Source organism: Leuciscus leuciscus (genome assembly GCF_965113295.1).
Source record: "Leuciscus leuciscus genome assembly, chromosome: 17".
Classification (NCBI taxonomy): Eukaryota; Metazoa; Chordata; class Actinopteri; order Cypriniformes; family Leuciscidae; genus Leuciscus; species Leuciscus leuciscus.
In genome coordinates, this window is record NC_138741.1 from 31,119,839 (window position 1) to 31,141,202 (window position 21,364).

Sequence of the window (21,364 nt, forward strand, 5' to 3'; positions counted from 1 at the left end):
GCTTACATTTAAATTTACACAACACATTGACTGATAGGCTAGAGACAGACAGAGTATAGATATGACACATTAATAGATACATAGACAAAAATATATATAGACAGCTAGATTAATAGATAGAAACATAGATAGATTATAGATACATATATAAATACATAGATAGATTATATCTAGATACATAGATAGATTATAGAGACATGGATAGATTCATATAGATAGATACATAGATAGATAGATTTGGATAGATAGATAAAATGGAGGCTCCCCAGAAGAGATGCCGTACATCTGTGGTGTCAAGTCAAGTCAAGTCAAGTTTATTTGTATAGCGCTTTTCACAATACAGATTTTATCAAATCAGCTTCACAGTATTAAATGGTGTGGGAGCATTTCCGTTTAGAAACCCTAAATAAAGTGAGATGTGTGTATTGTGATCGGCAGCTACCCTACTGCAACAATACATCATCCATGATGCGCCATTTGAGAAGAATTTGAAATTTGCGTATTTGCCCAGAACTCATGATCCACTAACTTACTGGAAAGAGAGAGCAGTAATCTTTCCTCATTTGTATGTTCTAGCTAAAAAATATCTTTGCATGCCAGCAACAAGTGTCTCTTGTGAGAGGATTTTTTCAAAGGCTGGAGAAATTAACTGTAAAAAAAGAAGTAGGCTAAGTCCTTCCAAAGCAGAGAAATTAATAATTTTTTATAAAAATCTCTAAAAAAGTGAGACATTGTGGCTTGATTTCTTTTATTAATATTAATTTTGCAGGACCAAAATAACTTTATGCACAGTGAGGAGCCTACAGGTTACAAGCTTCACATATTAAAAATTACAATAATAAAAAAAAAACAATTTTTTTTAATGGCTCATCAAGGTTGTTTAAGTTCAACACCTGCAAGTGACCACTAGGTGTCACCGTTGAGACGGGTGTCGGATTGATTCGAAGCCTCGAAACAATATGGCCCATTTGGTTCAACTGTTTCATTGCTTCATGAAGCCTCGATCTGCCCATCACTAGTTGCACTGCGTGACGCAAATGGTGGCTGGAACACCAGATACTGACTGGTTTTCGGACCCCACCGGACCCCCACAATACAGGAAAACTGCACATTTTAGAGTGTCCTTTTATTGTGGCCAGCCTAAGGCACACCTGTGCAATAATCATGCTGTCTAATCAACTTGATATGCCACACCTGTGAGGTGGATGGATTATCTCGGCAAAGATTTGTGAACAATATTTGAGATAAATAGGCCTTTTGTGTACATAGAAAAAGTCTTAGATCTTTGAGTTCAGCTCATGAAAAATGGGGGCAAAAACAAAAGTGTTGCGTTTATAATTTTGTTCAGTGTTATGTTGTAAATCAGAATTGGGCAACTCTGGCTCTTAAGATCCACTTTCCTGCAGAGTTTAGCTTCAACCCTTTTCAAACTCATTTGCCAGTAGCTGTCTAGTAACTTGAAGATGTTGATTAGGAAGCAGTGGTACTAATTTCTACAAAAAGGTCATGAAACTGAAACCCTGCATACATATTTCCTATTTCCAAAGAAATTAATGGTACTAAAAAAAAAATTAACAGGAGCAATTAAGTGACTTCGTATTCACCACACTGCATGAAAGATCTAGGCACTCTTAAGATTAACCTGTGCAGTCATCCATTTTTTATAACGTTCAAAGAAATGGAGACAGAGACATCATTAATAAAATATGTCCCAGAAACTGATACGGTTGCTAAAAATTTCCACAGAGCTCAATGGAGTTTTATTTTATCTGTAGCAGGCCTTCCATTTCAATGTTTTATGAATACTTTGTATTATTCTTGCTAAATGTAATAGTTCAGGCAAAAAGTTCAGGATTCAAAACTACATTGATTGCTTCATTGCACCAGTCTTTAATTCCATATTTTAAGACCGTTATCTTTACAAAAGGTTGACTATCACATATCGGTGTAAGACACCTGGCATGCATTATACATGACATCACATGACCTGTTTTGTCGACATTATTGTAGAAAAAGACACTGCTTATGTCATTGTGAAGAGGAGAGCAAGACTGAACATGACATTTATAGCTAAGACGTTTTATGATCTACATGCATCTACACTGGAAGGGGAAACAATTGATTTCAATATTTTCAGAGGACGAGTGGTACTAATAGAAAATGTGGCATCACTCTGAGGGACGACCACCCAGGACTATATCCAGCTTAATGAGCTCCAGAGCAGATATCCTCACCGACTTGTGGTCCTGGGTTTTCCCTGCAACCAGTTTGGATACCAGGTTTGTAAATGAGGAAGTGCAACTCACATTTTATTCACTATTTTAGTTACACTTAGTTCTACATATGTATTTTACTTGTGGGCTCAGTGTCATATAAATGGTAAATGTAACTATTCATGCTGTTACTAGTATTGATGAAGAACTTTGTAGGAATATTGTACATCATTTTTATTTTTATTGTAATCACTGAATTCTCCCTACTTTTTCCATTTGGTCATTTTCCAGGAGAACAGCTCTGATGCAGAAATTCTAAATTCCTTGAAGTATGTACGTCCAGGTGAAGGGTATAAGCCTGCGTTCACCATTTTTGAAAAGTGTGTTGTAAATGGGAGTGATACACATCCTGTCTTTTCCTACTTGAAAGACAAGCTTCCTTATCCAGATGATGATCCTATGTCACTTATGCAGGACCCCAAATATCTGGTCTGGAATCCCATCAGTCGGAATGATATTTCATGGAATTTTGAAAAGTTTCTAATTGGGCCAGAGGGTGAACCCTTCAAGAGATACAGTAGAAAGTTTCAGACTCTCAGTATTGAACCAGACATTCAAAGACTGCTGAAGCTGACATCAAAAACACATTAATTGATCATGTGTCATAATTTAGTGATGTATTAACTCAATACAACAAGATTGACAATGGTTTTTAATTCACATTATCTTCCATGTTAGCAACATTGTGGCATCATCTCGCTTTCTTTTATATTACTTAATGAGAGTGACTCACCAAAATGTAATAGGGTTTCACCTGAGATTGTATATATGAAAGAATTATAGATGATGCCATTAACAAATCCTCTGTAATGGAAATGCCTTAATAAAATATTGATCAACGCAATGGCGGTTCTGGCTTATTGGACTTAGTTCAATAATATGACTTTGCATCACTTGTCTCACTGAACATTTTATCTTTGTCTAAAGTGGCGTCTACATGCATAATGTATTGCAAGACTGGGATTTTTCTTTTATACAACAGTTTTGACAAGAGTATGTAAATAAATAAGGAAAAACAAAGACTGATACACCCAAACCTTCGTAATTCAAAAACGTCACTTTAGAACTAGAAACTAGAAAGTCTCTGGCTGCTTCAGGAAAATCATAAGTAGCCTATAGTATATAAGAGAGAGAGAGTGAGTGAGGGAGAGACTAAGGGTACGTTTACACGACAACGATATGCTTAAAACTGAGAAGTTTTTCCTTTGAGTTTTCCGTGTACAGACGACATCATTGTCAAAACGATCCCAATTCACACGGATCTGGAAAAACTACTAAAAACGCTGTATTCTGCTGCCAGGCCATTATATGGCAATGAAAAACTATAGACTGAACACGTAATACGCATGTGCATGACGTCATCGTCTTCAGAGATTCGCGTTTTTGTTGTTTACCCGAAGACCATTTTCAAAAACTTGCACTTTGAAACCCGTTTTCAAAACTTTGCGTTAAACGAAAAGTTTTGAAAACGGGTTTCAAAGTGCAAGTTTTTGAAAACGGTCTTCGGGTAAACAACGAAAACGCGAATCTCTATCGGTTTTCAGGTAAACGCGTCATGTAAACGTATGACTTCATGCACATGCGTATTACATGTTCAGTCTATAGTGTTTCATCGCCTCCTAATGGCCTGGCAGCAGAATACAGGGTTTTTAGTCGTTTTCCCAGATCCGAGTGAATGGGGATCGTTTTGACAATGGTGTCTGTACGCCGAAAACTCAAAGGAAAAACGTATCTGTTTTAACCATATACTTGTCGTGTAAATGTACCCTAAGAGAGTGTGATTACCTTTGTTTTCATTCTTCAGGTATAGTTATAAGTTTGCGAAGAAAATCTTTTTCTTTGCCATATGCCTGGTTATGAGGTGGTTATCTTTAAAGTTCAAATAATTTCAGCACATTTGTTTCATTTCTGAATTAATCAGATTTTTTTTTTGAGTGAATTGGTTAAATTAATGGTCTACTGCAGGAGTGTCCAATACTTGCCTGGAGGTTTCTAGTGAGTCTTAAGACTTGATTAGCTGGTTTCAGGTGTGTTTATTAAGGGTTAGAGCTAAACTCTGCAGGACATAGGAGCAGGTTTGGACAGTGCTGAGTCTCAATTTACATACTATCCGTCCTAAATAGTAGGCTATTAGAATTAGTGTCCCAAATCGTTGTATGTTTAAATGAGTATTCCATAGATACCGGGATGGTCTATTTTTTGCCGGTTAGAATCTGAAGTGCAGATCCGTGCACACTCTAAGGGCTAATATTGCCCACAACCCACTGTTTGTTGGACAATGATTCTATTAGAAGTCAAGTCACTTTCATTTATATAGTGCTTTTAACAATATAGATTTTAGACAATATAGAACTACAAACACTAATAAATTGTTAAAAAACTACAAACATGGCGGAGTGTGAAACTGACAGTTAAGTAGAGAGATTTAGATAAAGGGTTTTAAATGCATAATAATCATTATCTAACCTGACAAAAATATATTTATTCAATGTGATCCACATTATTTCATCTTCAACAGCATTGCGAACTTTTACATTTGGTCATTAACCTTTAAATGCATTATGCAAACACATGAGAAGAGTCTCCGCATGAAAGACCCACAACTGGCTATCAAATACATTTCTCTCCGATACAGTAGGAAACTAAATTAAATTGAATGTTGAGGATTTTAGCTGTTTCAAGATGATTGACAGGGAAGTTTAAACGGTGACAGGATGCAACATGCAATTATGACAAAGTATGTCCCAAAGCTTGCCTAACTCTTCTCCTACACACTCAAAAGTATGCACTTTTTCTTCACAAAAACAATACATACTTTTAGGGTGTAGTATAAGCAGGAAAATTGGTATGTAGGACTGGTCTACTCTGACTAATTAATTAAGACAGTCTCTTGCCGCCACCTACTTGTGTAATAATTCAACCTGCACTGAAAGTCTCCACACACCGGTAAACCATTTTAGCCACACAGCATGTCTTTTTTGAGAGCCGTCTTTGATTAGCTGTGCCTGATCGGGCACAACCATTGTGCTGACACCTATAATGAGCCAAGATAGATATATGAATGTTTAAATATACAGAACTGTTCAAAAGTCTTAGGCATGTTATATTAATTTAGTTATGTATTCCCCTGGTTTCACAGACAAGGCTTAAAGGGATAGTTCACTTTGAAATTAATTTTTTATATGTTTTAGCTTACCTCAAGGGCATCCAAGATGTAGGTGTCTTTGTTTCCGCATTAGTTTCAATTTTGATATTTTTAGGTCAAACCGTTCTTGTCTGTCAGTCATATAATGCAGGTCGATGGTCACTGTCTCAAAACACAAGCACAGAGTCCAAATTAAAACAATTCCCCATCGTCCAAATGAAACAATTCCCCATCATAAGTACACATTGATGGCCTAAGACACGAAACGAGCGGTTTGTGTGAGAAAACGAACAGTATTTATATCGTTTTTACCTCTTGTAACCACAGCCACGTCCAAGTGATCTGAGGGCGCGAGCGCTTCGGTCTGCGCAAGCGCCGGAAAGCGCCAGAAGTGATCTCTCGCGCCTGTACGTCACTCATTGTTTACACAGAGATTTCGGAAGTGTTACCTTTCACTGTGAAGATCTAAACCTATTTAGATATACAGGAAATCGCAATGGAAGACGATTTCGATATATCAACAGACAACGTTGAATTTTTTTCACAACCATATTTATTTGAACCAGAATACACAGATCAAGAACTCAGAGCGATGGAGGAAGCATCCGCTGCAGCAGCACGTCTTCAAGCCTCAGAGAGACAGAGATCTCTTCAAAATTGGTGGTGTTCTCGTAGCAAGTGTTGTGAGATGCCAACAGAAGTGGAGAGCATATGTTGTCAGCTTTACAAATAGAAAGGACACATACAAAGACGTTGTTCACATACCTCCGTTGGATGCGAAAACATCATAGGCACAGCTGATGATGTCAGTACTAAGCGATCCACTCCTTGGTTTATAAAATCATCAGGGGAAAAATGATCGCTGCAGACCCTCCTCAACTTTAGTAAGTTTATGGGTGTGTTGATATCCAGCCGAAGAGCGATCAACCATAACTTCAAGAGAGAAGGCTCATAAATTGGGAATTCGTGAAAACACCACTCCCAGGTGAGTTCGCGCGAGCATACGTAATTGTTTTCTTTTACGACGGTTGAAACATCCCGGATAAGCGCAAATTGGTACCTTTTCTATTAGCCGTCTTACCTACAATCTCTGTTCTGTGTAAACAATGAGTGATGTACAGGCGCGAGAGATCACTTCCGGCGCTTTCCGGCGCTTGCGCAGACCGAAGCGCCCGCGCCCTCAGATCACTTGGACGTGGCTGTGGTTACAAGAGGTAAAAACGATATAAATACTGTTCGTTTTCTCACACAAACCGCTCGTTTCGTGTCTTAGGCCATCAATGTGTACTTATGATGGGGAATTGTTTCATTTGGACGATGGGGAATTGTTTTAATTTGGACTCTGTGCTTGTGTTTTGAGACAGTGACCATCGACCTGCATTATATGACTGACAGACAAGAACGGTTTGACCTAAAAATATCAAAATTGAAACTAATGCGGAAACAAAGACACCTACATCTTGGATGCCCTGGAGGTAAGCTAAAACATATCAAAAATTTATTTCAAAGTGAACTATCCCTTTAAGCCTAGTCCTAGAGTAGACTATCTTAAAATATGTCAGTGCCATTGTATTATCGCAGGTCGCAGACCAGTAATGTTTTAATCTAAGGCATGTTTATAAAAGTTAATTAAAGGCCCACTTAAGTGTCTTGAATTGGGGCTCAGGTCAGGAAGCAGACAGACTGGCTAAATCGACCGTCTGCTAGCTGTCTCACATCACCAAGGTCAGATAAGTCCCATCACATAGAGAATCTTTCACCTAAATATCATCATATAGAGACTGTGTCTGTTCCCCGAATTAGGACATACAAAAAACTTCCAAACCCATCTAAGGGTAAACATTTAATTGATGTTCAACAAATAAAAAACAGATATAATACAAATGAGCAAATGATAAAGCTTGGGTTGCTGAATATTCGATCCCTTACTTCAAAAGTGTTAATGATATGATTACAGACTATAATCTAGATGTGCTGTGTTTGACAGAAACCTGGCTAAAACCAAACGATTACATGACTTTAAATGAGACCACCCCGCAAGATTACTGTTATAAACATGAACCTCGTCTGAAAGGCAAAGGGGGAGGTGTTGCTGTAATTTATAGTAATATTTTCAGAATTACTAAGAAGTCTAGTCTCAAATGTAATTCTTTTGAAGTGTTGGTACGTAATGCAACAATATATAGTGTAAATGAATGTGCTGGCTACTGTATACAGGTCACCAGGGCACCATACAGACTTTATCAAAGAATTTGCTGACTTTCTATCAGAGTTAGTACTGGCTGCAGATAAAGTCCTAATTGTTGGTGATTTTAATATACATGTAGATAACGAAAAAGATGCATTGGGATTGGCATTTAAAGACATTCTTAACTCTATTGGAGTTAGACAACACGTGTCAGGACCTACTCATTGTCGTAATCACACTCTAGATCTAATATTATCACATGGAATAGATGTTGATGCCGTTGAAATTCTGCAGCAGAGCGATGACATCTCAGATCATTATCTAGTCTCGTGTAAACTTAATTTAGGCAAGGCTGCAAAGCCGACTCCGTGTTACAAATATGTTGGATTTATAACTCGATATTGCGACAGAAACTTTGAACTCTCTTTTCCAGCACTTTAAACACAGTTGCTCTGTTGCGCTTAAAGAAGATTAAAGAAAATAGTCCAACGCCGTGGTACAACAAGCACACTCGGGCCCTTAAGAGAGCAGCCAGAAAAATGGAGCGCAACTGGAAGAAAACAAAATTAGAGGTATTGTGCATTTTATGAAAAGAGAGCTTGATTGCGTACAGAGAGGCCTTAAAAGCTGCTAGATCTGCTTATTTTTCAACCCTATTAGAAGAAAATAAACAAAACCCTAGGTATTTATTTGAAACAGTGGATAAACTAACGAAAAATAAAGCTTCAAGCCCAGATGTTTCCAAGCAGCACAGCAGTAATGACTTTATGAACTTCTTCACTTATAAGATTGATAATATCAGGGAGAAAATTATAACTATGCAACCGTCTACTACAGTATCGCATCAGGGAGTGTAGTCTCCCTAAGGAAAAATTTGATTCATTCATTACGAGAGATACATCCACGATCGGATGATAAGATCAAATCATTTGTGACTAATGAGAGCTGGTACGGTCTAAATCCTGATTGAAAATCCTCGCAGATATAATTTCCTTCTAAAAAGGAACATAGTTGTGAAGATGATGCCTTTTCTAGTATCTTTGACAGAAAAGGTAGATTCGAGATCGGCTAATTCTGTAGGATCGAGTTGTGTTTTTTTAACAAGCGGTTTAATCATAGCCACGTAAACAGGAAGCAACAGGAAGTAAGTACCAAACATATGCCAATTATAAGTTCTCCTATGACCTATTGAAGATATGTTACTTTTCACATCTCAAAAGGTGAAGGTAAATGAGGTTCGCACTCTGATAAACTAGAACCTAAACCACGTTTTACATTTCAGCAATAGAGATGTCTGTACTGATTTACAAATAATATCTGGCCTTGACTTATATCTGACCAAATTAATGTTTTAGAATGTAACAATTCTTGTTCTGGTATAATAGACCAATTACAGCCCAAATGATAATGGATATCCGACAGACCAAATTATTAGAACTCATCCATGACCGTTTTAATTTCAGGCCTCCAAAGACACAGCATTGTGTACCAAAAACAGTCAAAACAATGGATTGCAAGACCTATTTACACGAAGACAACCCAAACTTTCAGAGATGACCTTATGGAAGAAGTTATTAAAAGAAGACTGGACCCCTTCATCAAATATAAAGACTCATCACCTCGCATTCAAGTCCCATGTCTGGCATCAAATATTGGCCTCCTTCCAAAACCCAGCAAGGAGGACGTCATAGAAGGCCACACATCAAGATTCAAAACTTAGTTGTAGACCTTCAGTGTCTTCTCTTAATAATAATTGTGTCATTTTATTGTCATATGTTTATTCCTAATAATAAATAACAGTATTTATCAGTTTTCTCTTCTGTTACGGTTAATGAGCATGCACATTATACTTAGATGTGGTACTATAGGGAAAACCAATTTAATGTTGTTATCGGAAAGGAAGAGCGGTGTTTTGTCCCGTGACTACAGCGTCTCACGGTCACCCAGTTGCTCTGCTGCACAGGCTCTACAGTCGGAACCAAACGATGTACAGAGTTCATTCCTTGCATTCTTACTATCCTCGATTAAAGTTTGAATGCATGTCTCTAGTTCTGAAATCTTCTCCGTCAGCCTGACTATCTCCCTGCATTTATCACATGTAAAGTCCTCGGGGCTGACAGAGAAGGCTATATACTGTACATGTGACATGAGGTGCAAGTGTGGAGATTTTACATCAGTGACTGACGAAATAGGGGTTTCGCTTAGAAGCCTATCACCTTCGAGTTCTTACAAAACGAGCCAATGGCATAACAATGCCATGGGTCTGCGGAATTTGCATAGCGCAACTCCGCCCCACCGCGTGGGTATAAAAGGAGCAGCGTGGCAATCTCGCATAATGTTATGCTGAGGAGCCGAGACTGAACTTCCGGCTGTTCCAGCGGTACAGCGGCTGTGGGAGGGGGACGTAACGTCTCCGTTCCCTCCTCAGGGAACAAGGGTTACATACATAACCGAGACGTTCCCTTTCATTCAGTTACTCAGAGTTACATCAGTGACTGACGAAATGGGGGTCCCAATTCAATCACACCACAGCGGCTGTCTTCCAGTGCCCTGCGCAAGTCTGAGCTTCCTGCTGTGAGACTAGCACGGACAAAGGGCTAGGCTTAACGCAAGAATACCAAGGTACACTGGGTGGCATATCCCAGGTGGAATATGTAACACAGCGCCTACCCGTAGGGAGGACTTAGAATACACATATGACCTGAGAGCGGGATGCATATGTAAAACTCAGAGGTATCCAGCCCGCAGGGTGGAAGTTTCAACCTCGAGACAGCAAGATGTCTTGCCGAGGGAAAACACGTGCTCGGTGGAGACTTACTGTGGAAATACACATGTGGGGGTTGCCCAAGCAGGGAACCATGCACATGGAAGCACCTAGCCAATCACGAGGGCTGACCAACCGGGCATGCACTCTGATGACGGCATCGACAGTGCAGGAGGAACTCAGGGTCTAAGCAGAACTCATCTGAGTGAAATAGCGTACGTATCCAGTCCGTGGAGTGGAATGGCCCAGCAACCGATGACACCGATCACCGAGCTACTTACTGGCTAGTGGAAGCGAGTACATGAGAGGACACTGGCTCTACCCAGAGATTTCAGAATCTCGCGAAGTGTCAGCTCTACAGATGTCTGTTAGCGAGGCGCCATACGCTTAAGTCCAGGAGGAAGCGACTAGGGGGCATGGTCGACCCTGCATCTGGTCAGCCACTATCCAGTGAGACAACCTTTGCTTGAAGAGAGCCTTTCCCTTCAGCTTCCCACCAAAACAGACAAAGAACTGGACAGAGCAATGCCAAGGCTGGGTCTGCCTCCTCCAAGGGCAGCGCTTGCAGGTTCACCACCTGATCCCTGAAAGGAGTGGTGGGAACCTTGGGCACGTATCCAGGCCGGGGTCTCAAGATCACGTGAGAGTTAGCCGGCCCGAATTCTAGGCACGCTTCGTCAACCGAAAATGTCTGCAGGTCCCCTACCCTCTTGATGATTTTAACAAGCGGTTTAATCATAGCCAGCTTAAAAGTTTTTGGTACGTATCCTAATGACAAAGATAAATTAATGACACCACGTAAACAGGAAGCAACAGGAAGTCCCACCGTTTTTGAATCCACAAGGTCGTGGTGCGCAGAGATTGCAGCCACGTAAACCTTCAGGGTGGAAGGAGACAGCCTTCGTTCCAACCCTTCTTGGAGGAAGGAGAGCACCGACCTGATCGGCCATTTCGCGATTAGAGCATAGGCGTGTCTCGTGGACAAGGCCCTAGCAGAAGTGAGGGTAGCCACCACCTGTGGTAGGGTACTCAAACCCGCCGTGTCCCGTCCAGAACCCACACATGCAGGTCCACAGATCGGGAGGTTGCCCCCACCAGAGGGTGCCCCGTCTCTGAGAAAGGAGGTCCTTCCTTAGAGGGATTGGCCAGGGAGGGGCTGTCACGAGGCTGAGCACCAGTTCTGAGAACCAAGTCCGGGTGGGCTGATGAGGCACAACCAGAAGGACCTGCTCCTCGTCCTCCCTTATCTTGCATAGGACCTGTGCAAGAAGGCTCACTGCGGGAAACTTATACTTGTGGAGGCCCCGCGGCCAGCTGTGCGCTAGTGCATCCAAGCCGAGGGTCCCCTCGGTCAGGGAATAAAACCAGCGGCAGTGGGATGTGTCTGGGGAGGCAAACAGATCTAGTGTGCATTGCCGAACTGTTCCCAAATCAGCTGAACCGTCTGGGGATGGAGTCTCCATTCCCCGGGATGAGGCCGAAATCGAAATCGCATAGCCGAGCGAGCCAGCGGGACAGATTGGGAAGCTCTAGCCAGGCTCCCAAAAATTGAACCAGCGGGGTCATGCGAACCCCAGACGTACCCACGATGGGGCAGCGAAGCGGAATGACCGGCCCAGACGTGGGAGGCGGAGCGTCCTGACAGAGGAGGCCAGGGAAGGACGAGCATCCCGTGGCGACCTCCTCTGGCAGGGGTCTGGCGACAGAGGGGGACGAGAGTGGCGAGGCGGAGCGTCATATGAGATCGCTGGATAATAAGGATAAACTTGTCAGAGCTTTTGCAGTCCTAGGAAAGCCAAGTTCTAAATGTCAAAATCTCCTCTTGATGTAGCCTATTTTTATTCATATTGTATTAATTCCTAAATCACTTATCTAATAATGTTAATCCATGTATCATTCGTTCGTTTGTTTTTTTATTTAATGCTGAAAGTAGTAAAAAAGAGAAAATGTTGCCTACTTTAGGCTAAAAATATGATCTCTAATTTGTTTCTTTGCTCTCAATGCCTGTCATTACGCTGTCCAAGGTGCTATCTGAGGAGAAAAGATTGTATTAAGTTTTAGCGCCGATATTACGTCATAGGCGACAATGACAAGGGACGAGCCATTATTTAAAACTGGAATTTCTCTGGATTTACAAATCCTTGGGAACTTTTGGGATAATGTAAGTTCACAACTGCATGAAATATATCACACTGAAAGTGTTTTTTGAATATTTTATTACAAAAATCTTACATATTGTAACTTTAAGAGTGAAATATGAGTTAACATTGTTAAATATAAAAAAGATAATAAAGTAATTGCAGGCGCATTACATACAATATTTTAATATTTGTCTTTATTTTTTTTAAAGGTGGGTGTGGGGGGGGCCTCCGACTGTTTCTTTGAAAAGGGCCTCTGAATTGCAAAGGCTGCCTCTGCAGTTGACTGACAACCGTCTGTGGTCTCCCAGTGGCTTACATATTGACAGTTCAGTGAAAAGTGATGAATTTAAATTAGATCTATGCGTTCATCTCTGAAAACATTATTTTTGTCTTACATTTCATAACGAACTCAAGACAAGCTGAGTGCTCAGTGTTCACTGCCAGTTCTTTTTCGTAAATTGAGATATATGCAAAGGATTGCAGGTGATTTAAAATGAGCATCCTTCAAAATGAGCTGAATAAAGGACATGAAACAAAGGCTGTCTTCCAAGGATCCTTCAAATTTTAAGATGTCCTTGATGAGAGTTGTAGCCCTGCTGGAAAACAATAAACACAAGTTTGCGAAAATATTGTTTATGTGTGTTTTTCAAGCCATCTCTGGGTATTATTTTTTATAACAATAAAGTATATCAAAAATGCAGTGCTGATTGACAATAATGCAGTGCTCATTGCCTTTATTACAGTATAGATGTTTTTGATTTTTTTTTTTTTTTTGCCAAAAAGAAACATGTTATGTAAATGCCTGAGATTAACAAATAGTTCAAATAGTAAAATAATAAAATAATAAATAGAAGCTATCTTAATATCTGGTAATCGAGTTAATTATACACCAGATACTACAAATGCAGTAAAAACAGACAGGTCCTGCAGACTCCTGCTCCAGCAGAGCAAGAATGTTTAGCCACCTTTATAGGTCTCTGCTTATGGCAAGCCGTTTTAACATTTAATCATTTAAACCGACTAGTCTCTATTTTCATGCTACTAGTACTTATTTTTTAGATACTATCTATTCCATTAAGTACTAGTACTTATTCATTAGCTACTATTGTTTATTCTTTAGGTACTAGTGCCTATTCTTTAGATGCTAGTGCTTATTCTTTAGGTACTAGTACTTATTCAATAGATACTAGTACTTATTAATTAGATACTAGTACTTATTCATTAGATACTAGTACCTATTAAATAGATACTAGTACTTATTCATTAGATACTAGTACTTATTCATTAGATACTAGTTCTTATTTATTAGATACTAGTACTTATTCATTAGTTACTAGTAGCCTACTTATTATTAGATACTAGTACTTATTCATTAGATACAAGTACCTATTAAATAGATACTAGTACTTATTCATTAGATACTAGTACTTATTCCAATAGTGACTAGTAACTATTCTTTTGTTACTAGTAACAAATAATTTTTTTTGCCATTGACTTCTATGGGGATCTCTCATTCAGATATCAACTATTCAGTTCTGACTAGTATGTATTCCAATTGTGACTAGTACATATATATTAGATACTAGTAGTTATTTATTAGGTACTAGTACTTATTTTTTAGATACTAGTACCTATTACTAGATACTAGTATGTATTCAATAAATACTAGTACTAAGTCATTAGATACTAGTACCTCTTAAATAGATACTAGTACCTATTAAATAGATACTAGTACTTATTCATTAGATACTAGTACTTATTCAATAGATACTAGTACTTATTCATTAGATACTACTTATTCATTAGATACTAGTACCTATTAATTAGATACTAGTACTTATAAATTAGCTACTAGTACTTATTCAATAGATACTAGTAACTATTTACTATAAATAAGTACTAGTAGCATGAAAATAGAGACTAGTCGGTTTAAATGATTAAATGTTAAAACGGCTTGCCATACTCTGCTGTCATTCTTCTCTAGCAATGGCTTTATGCGTAAGCGCTCCTCCAGTACAGTTGGTGGCAGTAAAAGGCCTATAACGATGGTTTAGCGAATATCGAATTATACAAAGAAGAGGAAGAGCGGCAGAATCAACGCGTGGTGTGTTTGTGTTATTGAAGTTCGTCCACAACTGAATTTTGAAGAACAGAAATGAGCGAAACTCCTGTAACTTCGTCAGTGTCAAAGGTAATATTGCGCAGACATGCGTTCATCCTCCTATAGTTGCTGAATTAATCACATTTGTTGAGGATAGTTATACATTCATGATATATACACTCATAATAATAAAATAAAATAAAAATACAGTATACATCCAGACTAATAGATTATGTTTTTCAGGGATGTTTTGTTTTTAAGTCAACCTCTAAAAAGAGAAAGAGACATGTCGGAGTTGGTGAGTAATAATCATTATTACCACATTTACAAAAACAAATCGATTCATCCTGTCACCATACAAATACTTATCGCCATTACCAGCATTTTGGTATGCATACTTTATCGCCATTAAAAATGCATACTTTATCGCCATTACCCCCTTTACCCCCCCCCCCCCCCCCCCATTTAGGTGGATATTTGGTGGATGGTAGTGACGATAACGGAAGCGATCGCTTTAGGATCTGTCAGAAATTATGGGAAACAGTTCAAATGAACACAGAGGTATATTTCCTCTTCTGTGTTTGCAAACGCTTGAATTGTCTCAGTCAATAATGTATCTATTTTTGTTTCTTAATAAATATATAGCCTATTTTTTTTTTTTACAGGTAATACAAGATCAGTTGAATAAACATGTACTTGACAGTCTTGTCGAGTTTATTAAAAAGCATGACCTCGGCAACTCATCTGATGTCTGGAGACAGAGAACCAGTGAAATCCCCACAGCAGCTCTAATGCTGGGTATGGCCTTATTCTTATACTTGTATTAAACTTTCTAAATCATTAGAATAGAAATGTTCCTTTATTTGAACAACTTCGATTTGATCTAATATTTGAAGATTGTTTCAGAAAGTAAAGTACATGCATGAAAGCATGTATGTATTTGTTTTTATAAATGTACTAATATTTAATATTTTATGTCATGTACACCCTTCCCTTGTCTAATTTTAACATTCTTTAATGAGATGTTTATATTCTATTCTGTTCTTAATTATTATTGCATTTCTTTAATAAAAAAGGTGGTCAGACTGAAGTTTGTGTGCTCCGCTTATGCCTGTTACAAATTGTACGATTTTGGGCTGTCCCAGACAAAATATGACCAATCGTGGCGATTTCTGTGGTCATGGCTCCTAAACAGTAGTCCTACGGCAAGCAGTGGTCCTACGGCGTACAGTGAGAGAGTTTCAAAGAAAGATAGCCTGGGACAGTGTCAGAACTTTAGATCACTTTAGCATGATCATCTCACAGTGTTTGCTGCTACGACCTACGTCTACTGACTAGCCATTAAAAATGCATGAACCCGTCCATATTCTCTTCCTTCTCTTTTTTTCAGCATACATCATAACCACAATTGCCAAAGTTCATCTTACTCTATTTGTTCACCACTAGCGCATGCTGATGAGGTTTTATTCTTCTATACTAACTTGCGTCGTAGCCTACGACATCTACAGTCTACATACATGTCGTATCCAAGTGTATTAGATCCAATGTCGTACAGTGTGATTTGTAATGATCTTATAAGATTGCCAAAATCGCACAGTCTGTAGCAGGCATTAAAGTCGTCATGAAACGAAAGTTGCCATAGTCTTTTCTTCTCTATTGTGAAGTATATCTGAGTGAAACGACTTCTTGAACAAGAAAAAAAATGTAGGGCAGGACTTGATTTTGTCCATTGAGAATTGATTGGATTGTTGTATGTTTGTGGTTTGCTATTGCTGTGATGTCATGTAAGTGACAGGTTGTCATTAGAGAAAATATGTCGCTGCATGAGGGAGGGGAAGTTATTTTGATTAAAGATTACGAGGACACATAAAACAATTATGTGCACGGATAAATCATTTATAATAAATATACCAATATTCCTTAAAAAAACAAAAAACATTTTTATTTCATGATGACTTTAATATCATGAAACCCATCCAAATAATATGACAGCCTTTTTTTTGTTTCATCTGACCAGATTAATGTTTGGAAACCAAGGTTTGTGTGTTCAGATCAGTGGTCTCCAATCCTGCTCCTGGAGAGCTAGGCTCTTTCTCAATTCTAAGAATATAAAGAACGGACTTGTGATCTCGTGGTACTCTGGCTACCTTGAAAGAACAAACACTGAAGTTTTTTGCCCCATAGCCCCACTCCTAGTTCCACCTATTTTAGGGCTTAGTTAAACCTTTTATTGTCTTCTAGGGGTAAATGTGCCGGATCATGCCATGACATTTCGAAGTCTGTGTCATCTCCTTCAGGATTCTGTCACCCCGTTTGTGGTGTCTGTTCATGCCAAAGAATGTGTAGGTATGTATAAAACTATACACTATTAAATATAGCTGAACAAGTACATATGCTCTACCTTTTAATAAAAGCTGAGGTTTTCAAACATGCTTGCAAAGTGTTGATTACAGGACTCAATTTGGGTCTTTGCAGCAGTTTTTTCTTTTCTTTCTCCACATCATTTAAAAAAAGAAAAAGAAAAGTATTCTGAAACAGAGATGGATGTTTTGTCTCACTTTACACAATTTTTTACTTACTGTATAAGATCATCCTTGAGTTCTGGGGCCTAATGCAAAAAAATCTTGCTTAGATTTCATCCTGATGTATGCTTAAACACAAAAGGCAGCATGTAGAATCAATTTCAGATTTATTCAAATGCATGTACATCAGGAAATATGTACATATTGCTTCATATAAATCTCAGTTAGAGGAAAATTGAGCAGACAAGCTTTATTCTCCACCCGTCTACTCAAAATAAGCATATATTGAGCTCACAATGATTATGCATAGCCTCATCTGCAAAAAAAATTGCATTTGCATGTTGTCCTTAAGGCGTGATAACACCAGGTTTAACAATAATCCTGCAGTTTTGTCATTTTTTTGACAGCTGTGAAGCACTTGATTCAGAAGCTTCTAGAGCAGCTGATGGGAAAAGGAGTGTCTGTGGATGAAGAACAGGAGGATGAAACTGCTTTACTGCAAAGGACACAGTGTACTATTAGTGCTCTGTGTCAGTGGTACAAGACTGTTAGCAAGGTAGGAGAAGACAAGAGAAGATAAACTGCTTAACTACAATAAAAAGATGTTTATATTCTGAAATAATAGATTTAGCAGCGCTACTTGCTGAAAAGGCCTCATTCCATTGTGAAGTAAACCCTGAAATGATGCTCTTTGGTTTAGTTTGGTTTCTTTTGTGGATTATTGTATGTGTATATTATTATCAAAATGATGAAGTACTGTATGTGATTATAGCATCAATATTAGAATGCTTGGGTCAGATTTAAAATTTGTAAATGAGTTTGGTAAATTCTAATAGAAGCTTGAAAGAGATTCTGTCCTGTTATTTACTGAACTTTGTACTTTGAACATTCAGAACAATTGGTCTTTTGCAGAAATGCCCGCAAGTTTCTCCGCAAAGGAAAGAAAACTTGAAAAAGAATGACTTGCCTCAGAGTTTGCCTGTTGTTGTGATCTTCAAAGACTTTGAGGCATTCAACTCTCAAGTTTTACAGGATTTTATCCTTATCTGCAGGTGGGATTTGTCTTGTAAAATGTAGTATGTGAAGTGTGATAGAAGAATATTGTTACAGTGCTTACAAGTTTTTATTTTATTTTATTCTTTACACCCTCATATGGACATGAGGGGTGCATCATGATGTATCATAAGTAAATTGCTTCAATTATAATCAGCAAACTGCTGATCACTGTAGGCTTTACAATGTGGTTTCATCTTACGGATACACCTTTTCTGGTTTTGAAAAGCCGGACAATTACATTTTTTTAAATATTGAAATGCATTTTGATTGTTTACAGCCCAGTCAGTGTATACATATGCACTCTGTCGTGTTGACGGTGTTGGCTGAAAATTGACCATTGAGATTGGATGACAAAAATCTATGGCCACAGCAGAACTCAGCATGTGTTTCATTTAAACAGAGCCTAAACCTTATACCTGAGATAAAAATTTTAAGACAACTGTCTTTTGCCTGCCTTGAAAGCACTATTATTTGCAGGAAATGTTAGTATTGTACATTAAATGGAAAAGCTGTTGTAAATGGTCGTGATCTGAGAAACCCTAATCTTTTTTTTTTTTTTTACCTTACTAACAGTCGATACACACAGGAGCTTCCATTCATCTTTATTTTTGGCATTGCCACATCTCCCAGTGCTATCCAGCACAGGCTTCCCCACTCTGTGTCATCTCTGCTCTGTATTGAGGTCTTTCAGTCTCTCTCGTGTACTCAGCATTTAGCTTCTGTTTTTGACAAGGTAAATAACCATTATGTTTTGTAATGCAAGTTAACATTTTAGTACTTCAATAATTTCCTCTTTTTGCTCTTCTGATTTAATTATTTGTTTGTCTTTCATTAGCTGATTCTGAACTCCCAGTTTCCATTCAAGCTCAGCAGTAGGGTGATTCAGGTGCTGGTTGGCATCTTCCTCTACCATGACTTCTCGGTTCAAAATTTTGTTAAGGGCCTAAAGGTGAGCTGTCAAATATAGTGTCATGCTTGTTTCTTTCAAATGTCAATGTGGCATGTGTAAGGTTTCTTTGTTGATCATGTGTTGCAATGCACATTATTGAAAAACCAATATCGGTGACAGTAGTGTTATTTGGCCTTTGTTGTATTCTGCCTTTTCGAGCACACTACTTTCACTATTACAGGGCTGCACTCCGCATGTCACACCAAATATATTTGTTGGATACTAGGTGGTGCCGTAATAAGTACATTTGTGTTTTTAGTTAATAACTAACCCAAGTCTTTGGTCCAATTCATAAAAAATTAGCATGCCCCCAAGCATCCCAAGATCCTCATGATTTTATTAAAATGTGTTTTGAAGATATATGTCAATTAAATGCTCTGGGGTCTCATTTATAAACGTGACACAAAACGGGGCATAAATCACATTATGAAAAAAATGCTTTTCTCCAAAACACGCTGGCCATAATTATTGGCTCCCTGTTCTTAAATACTTTTTGCAACCTCCTTTAGCCAGATAACAGCTCTGAGTTTTCTCCTATAATGCCTGATGAGTTTGGAGAATAACTGACAAGAGATCAGAGACCATTCCTCCATACAGAATCTCTCCAGATCCTTCAGATTCACAAGTTCATGTTGGCGCTTCTTCTCTTCAGTTCACCCCACTCATTTTCTATAGGGTTCAGTTAAGGGGACTGGGACTGTCATGGCAGAAGTTTCATTTTGTGCTCAGTTACTCATTTTTGTGTTGATTTTGATGTTTGTTTTGTACCGTTGTCCTGATGGAAGATCCAACCACCGCCCATTATAAGATTTCTAGCAGAGGCAGTCAGGTTTAGATTTTTTATCTGCTCCTGGAGGACCCCCAACACAGCACGTTTTCTTTGTCTCCCTAATCAAACACACCTGATTCAACTCATCAGCTCATTATCACATGGGTTAATGAGCTGATGAGTTAAATCAGGTGTGTTTGATTAGGAATACAAAGAAAACGTGCAGTGTTGGGGGTCCTCCAGGAGCAGGGTTGAGAAACCACTGTGTTAGAGGTATTTGCTAGAATCCATAATGCCATGTGTCTGAACAAGATGTCCAGGACCTCCAGCAAAATAACTGGCCCACAACAAATAAGATCCAGCAGTATATTTAACTGTAGACAAGGGGTACTTTTTTATCCCTGTTTGCACCAAAAACATCTGGTGGGTTTGCTGCCAAAAAGCCCTTTTTTGTTTCATCTGACCATAGAATCTGGTCCCTTTTGAAGTTCCAGTCGTGTCTGACGACTGAATATCCTGGAGTTTATTTTTGGAGGAGCGAGGAGGATTTTTCTTGAAACCCTCCCAAACAACATGTGGGGATGTAGGGGTTGTTTGATATATATATTTTTAGGCTTTCTGACCCCCAAGACTCAAGTAATCTCTGCAATTCTCCATCTGTGATCCTTGGAGAGTCTTTGGCCACTCAAACTCTCCTCCTCACCGTGCATTAAGACAATATAGACACATGTCCTCTTCCTGGCAGACTCGTAACATCTTTAGTTGATTGAAACTTCTTAATTATTGCCCTGATGGTCAAAATGGGGATTTTCAATTCTTTTGCTATTTTCTTACAGCCATTTTCTATTTTGTGATGCTCAACAATCTTTTGATGCACATCAGAACTATATTCTTTTGCCTTTGTGTTTCCTCATATTTAAACTCCTGTGAAACAAGAAGTCATAGCTAGACAATGTCATGTTCCTAGTCAGGACCAAAAAAGGTAAATATTAATGGGAATATACATAAATGTTTTAAGGGGTGCCAATAATTGTGGCCAACGTGTTTTGGAGAATCCCAGCTAAAGTATAAATATACTATTATTATTAACAATTATAAATATTATTGTTATTATCAAATTAATATTAGGAACTACAAACCCCCAAACCATATCGCCATACACTATTCCAAACCTCTCTGAAGTCTACCTGAACCTATCACAGGAGGTGCTGATGCTGTTTCTTTTGCTTTGCTTTATGGCTGTGACAGTGGCTTTATATATATATATATATATATATATATATATATATATATAAAATTATTTAAAAAATTTAATGAAAGGAAGAAATATTTATCACAAGACACAAATCAATACAAAGCTGACAAATGGCTTAAAATAAATGGGCTAAGGTACTGTGAACAAAGCTTTGAGCTTCACTCATGTCGTAATATTCTTGCAAAACAGAATACACATACA

At 38.5% G+C, this 21,364-nt stretch overlaps 2 protein-coding genes across 2 annotated transcripts in view; both read left to right on the plus strand.

The window, feature by feature from the left end:
• Positions 1 to 2,052: 2,052 nt before the first annotated feature.
• gpx2 (glutathione peroxidase 2) lies at positions 2,053 to 2,864 on the plus strand (the record flags this gene model as incomplete). Its single annotated transcript, XM_082142868.1, has 2 exons — positions 2,053 to 2,279; positions 2,505 to 2,864. The coding sequence occupies exons 1-2, from the start codon at positions 2,058 to 2,060 to the stop codon at positions 2,862 to 2,864; spliced, it is 582 nt and encodes a 193-aa protein (XP_081998994.1). The 5' UTR covers positions 2,053 to 2,057.
• An 11,700-nt stretch (positions 2,865 to 14,564) lies between these two features.
• orc3 (origin recognition complex, subunit 3) overlaps positions 14,565 to 21,364 on the plus strand; it is a 29,996-nt gene continuing 23,196 nt past the window's right edge. Inside the window, exons 1-9 of the mRNA XM_082143476.1 lie at positions 14,565 to 14,702; positions 14,856 to 14,910; positions 15,082 to 15,173; positions 15,278 to 15,410; positions 16,854 to 16,958; positions 17,542 to 17,690; positions 18,047 to 18,186; positions 18,764 to 18,923; positions 19,026 to 19,139. Coding sequence (XP_081999602.1) covers positions 14,667 to 14,702; positions 14,856 to 14,910; positions 15,082 to 15,173; positions 15,278 to 15,410; positions 16,854 to 16,958; positions 17,542 to 17,690; positions 18,047 to 18,186; positions 18,764 to 18,923; positions 19,026 to 19,139 — 984 coding nt within the window. The 5' untranslated portion in view covers positions 14,565 to 14,666. The remainder of the gene's footprint in view (positions 14,703 to 14,855; positions 14,911 to 15,081; positions 15,174 to 15,277; positions 15,411 to 16,853; positions 16,959 to 17,541; positions 17,691 to 18,046; positions 18,187 to 18,763; positions 18,924 to 19,025; positions 19,140 to 21,364) is intronic.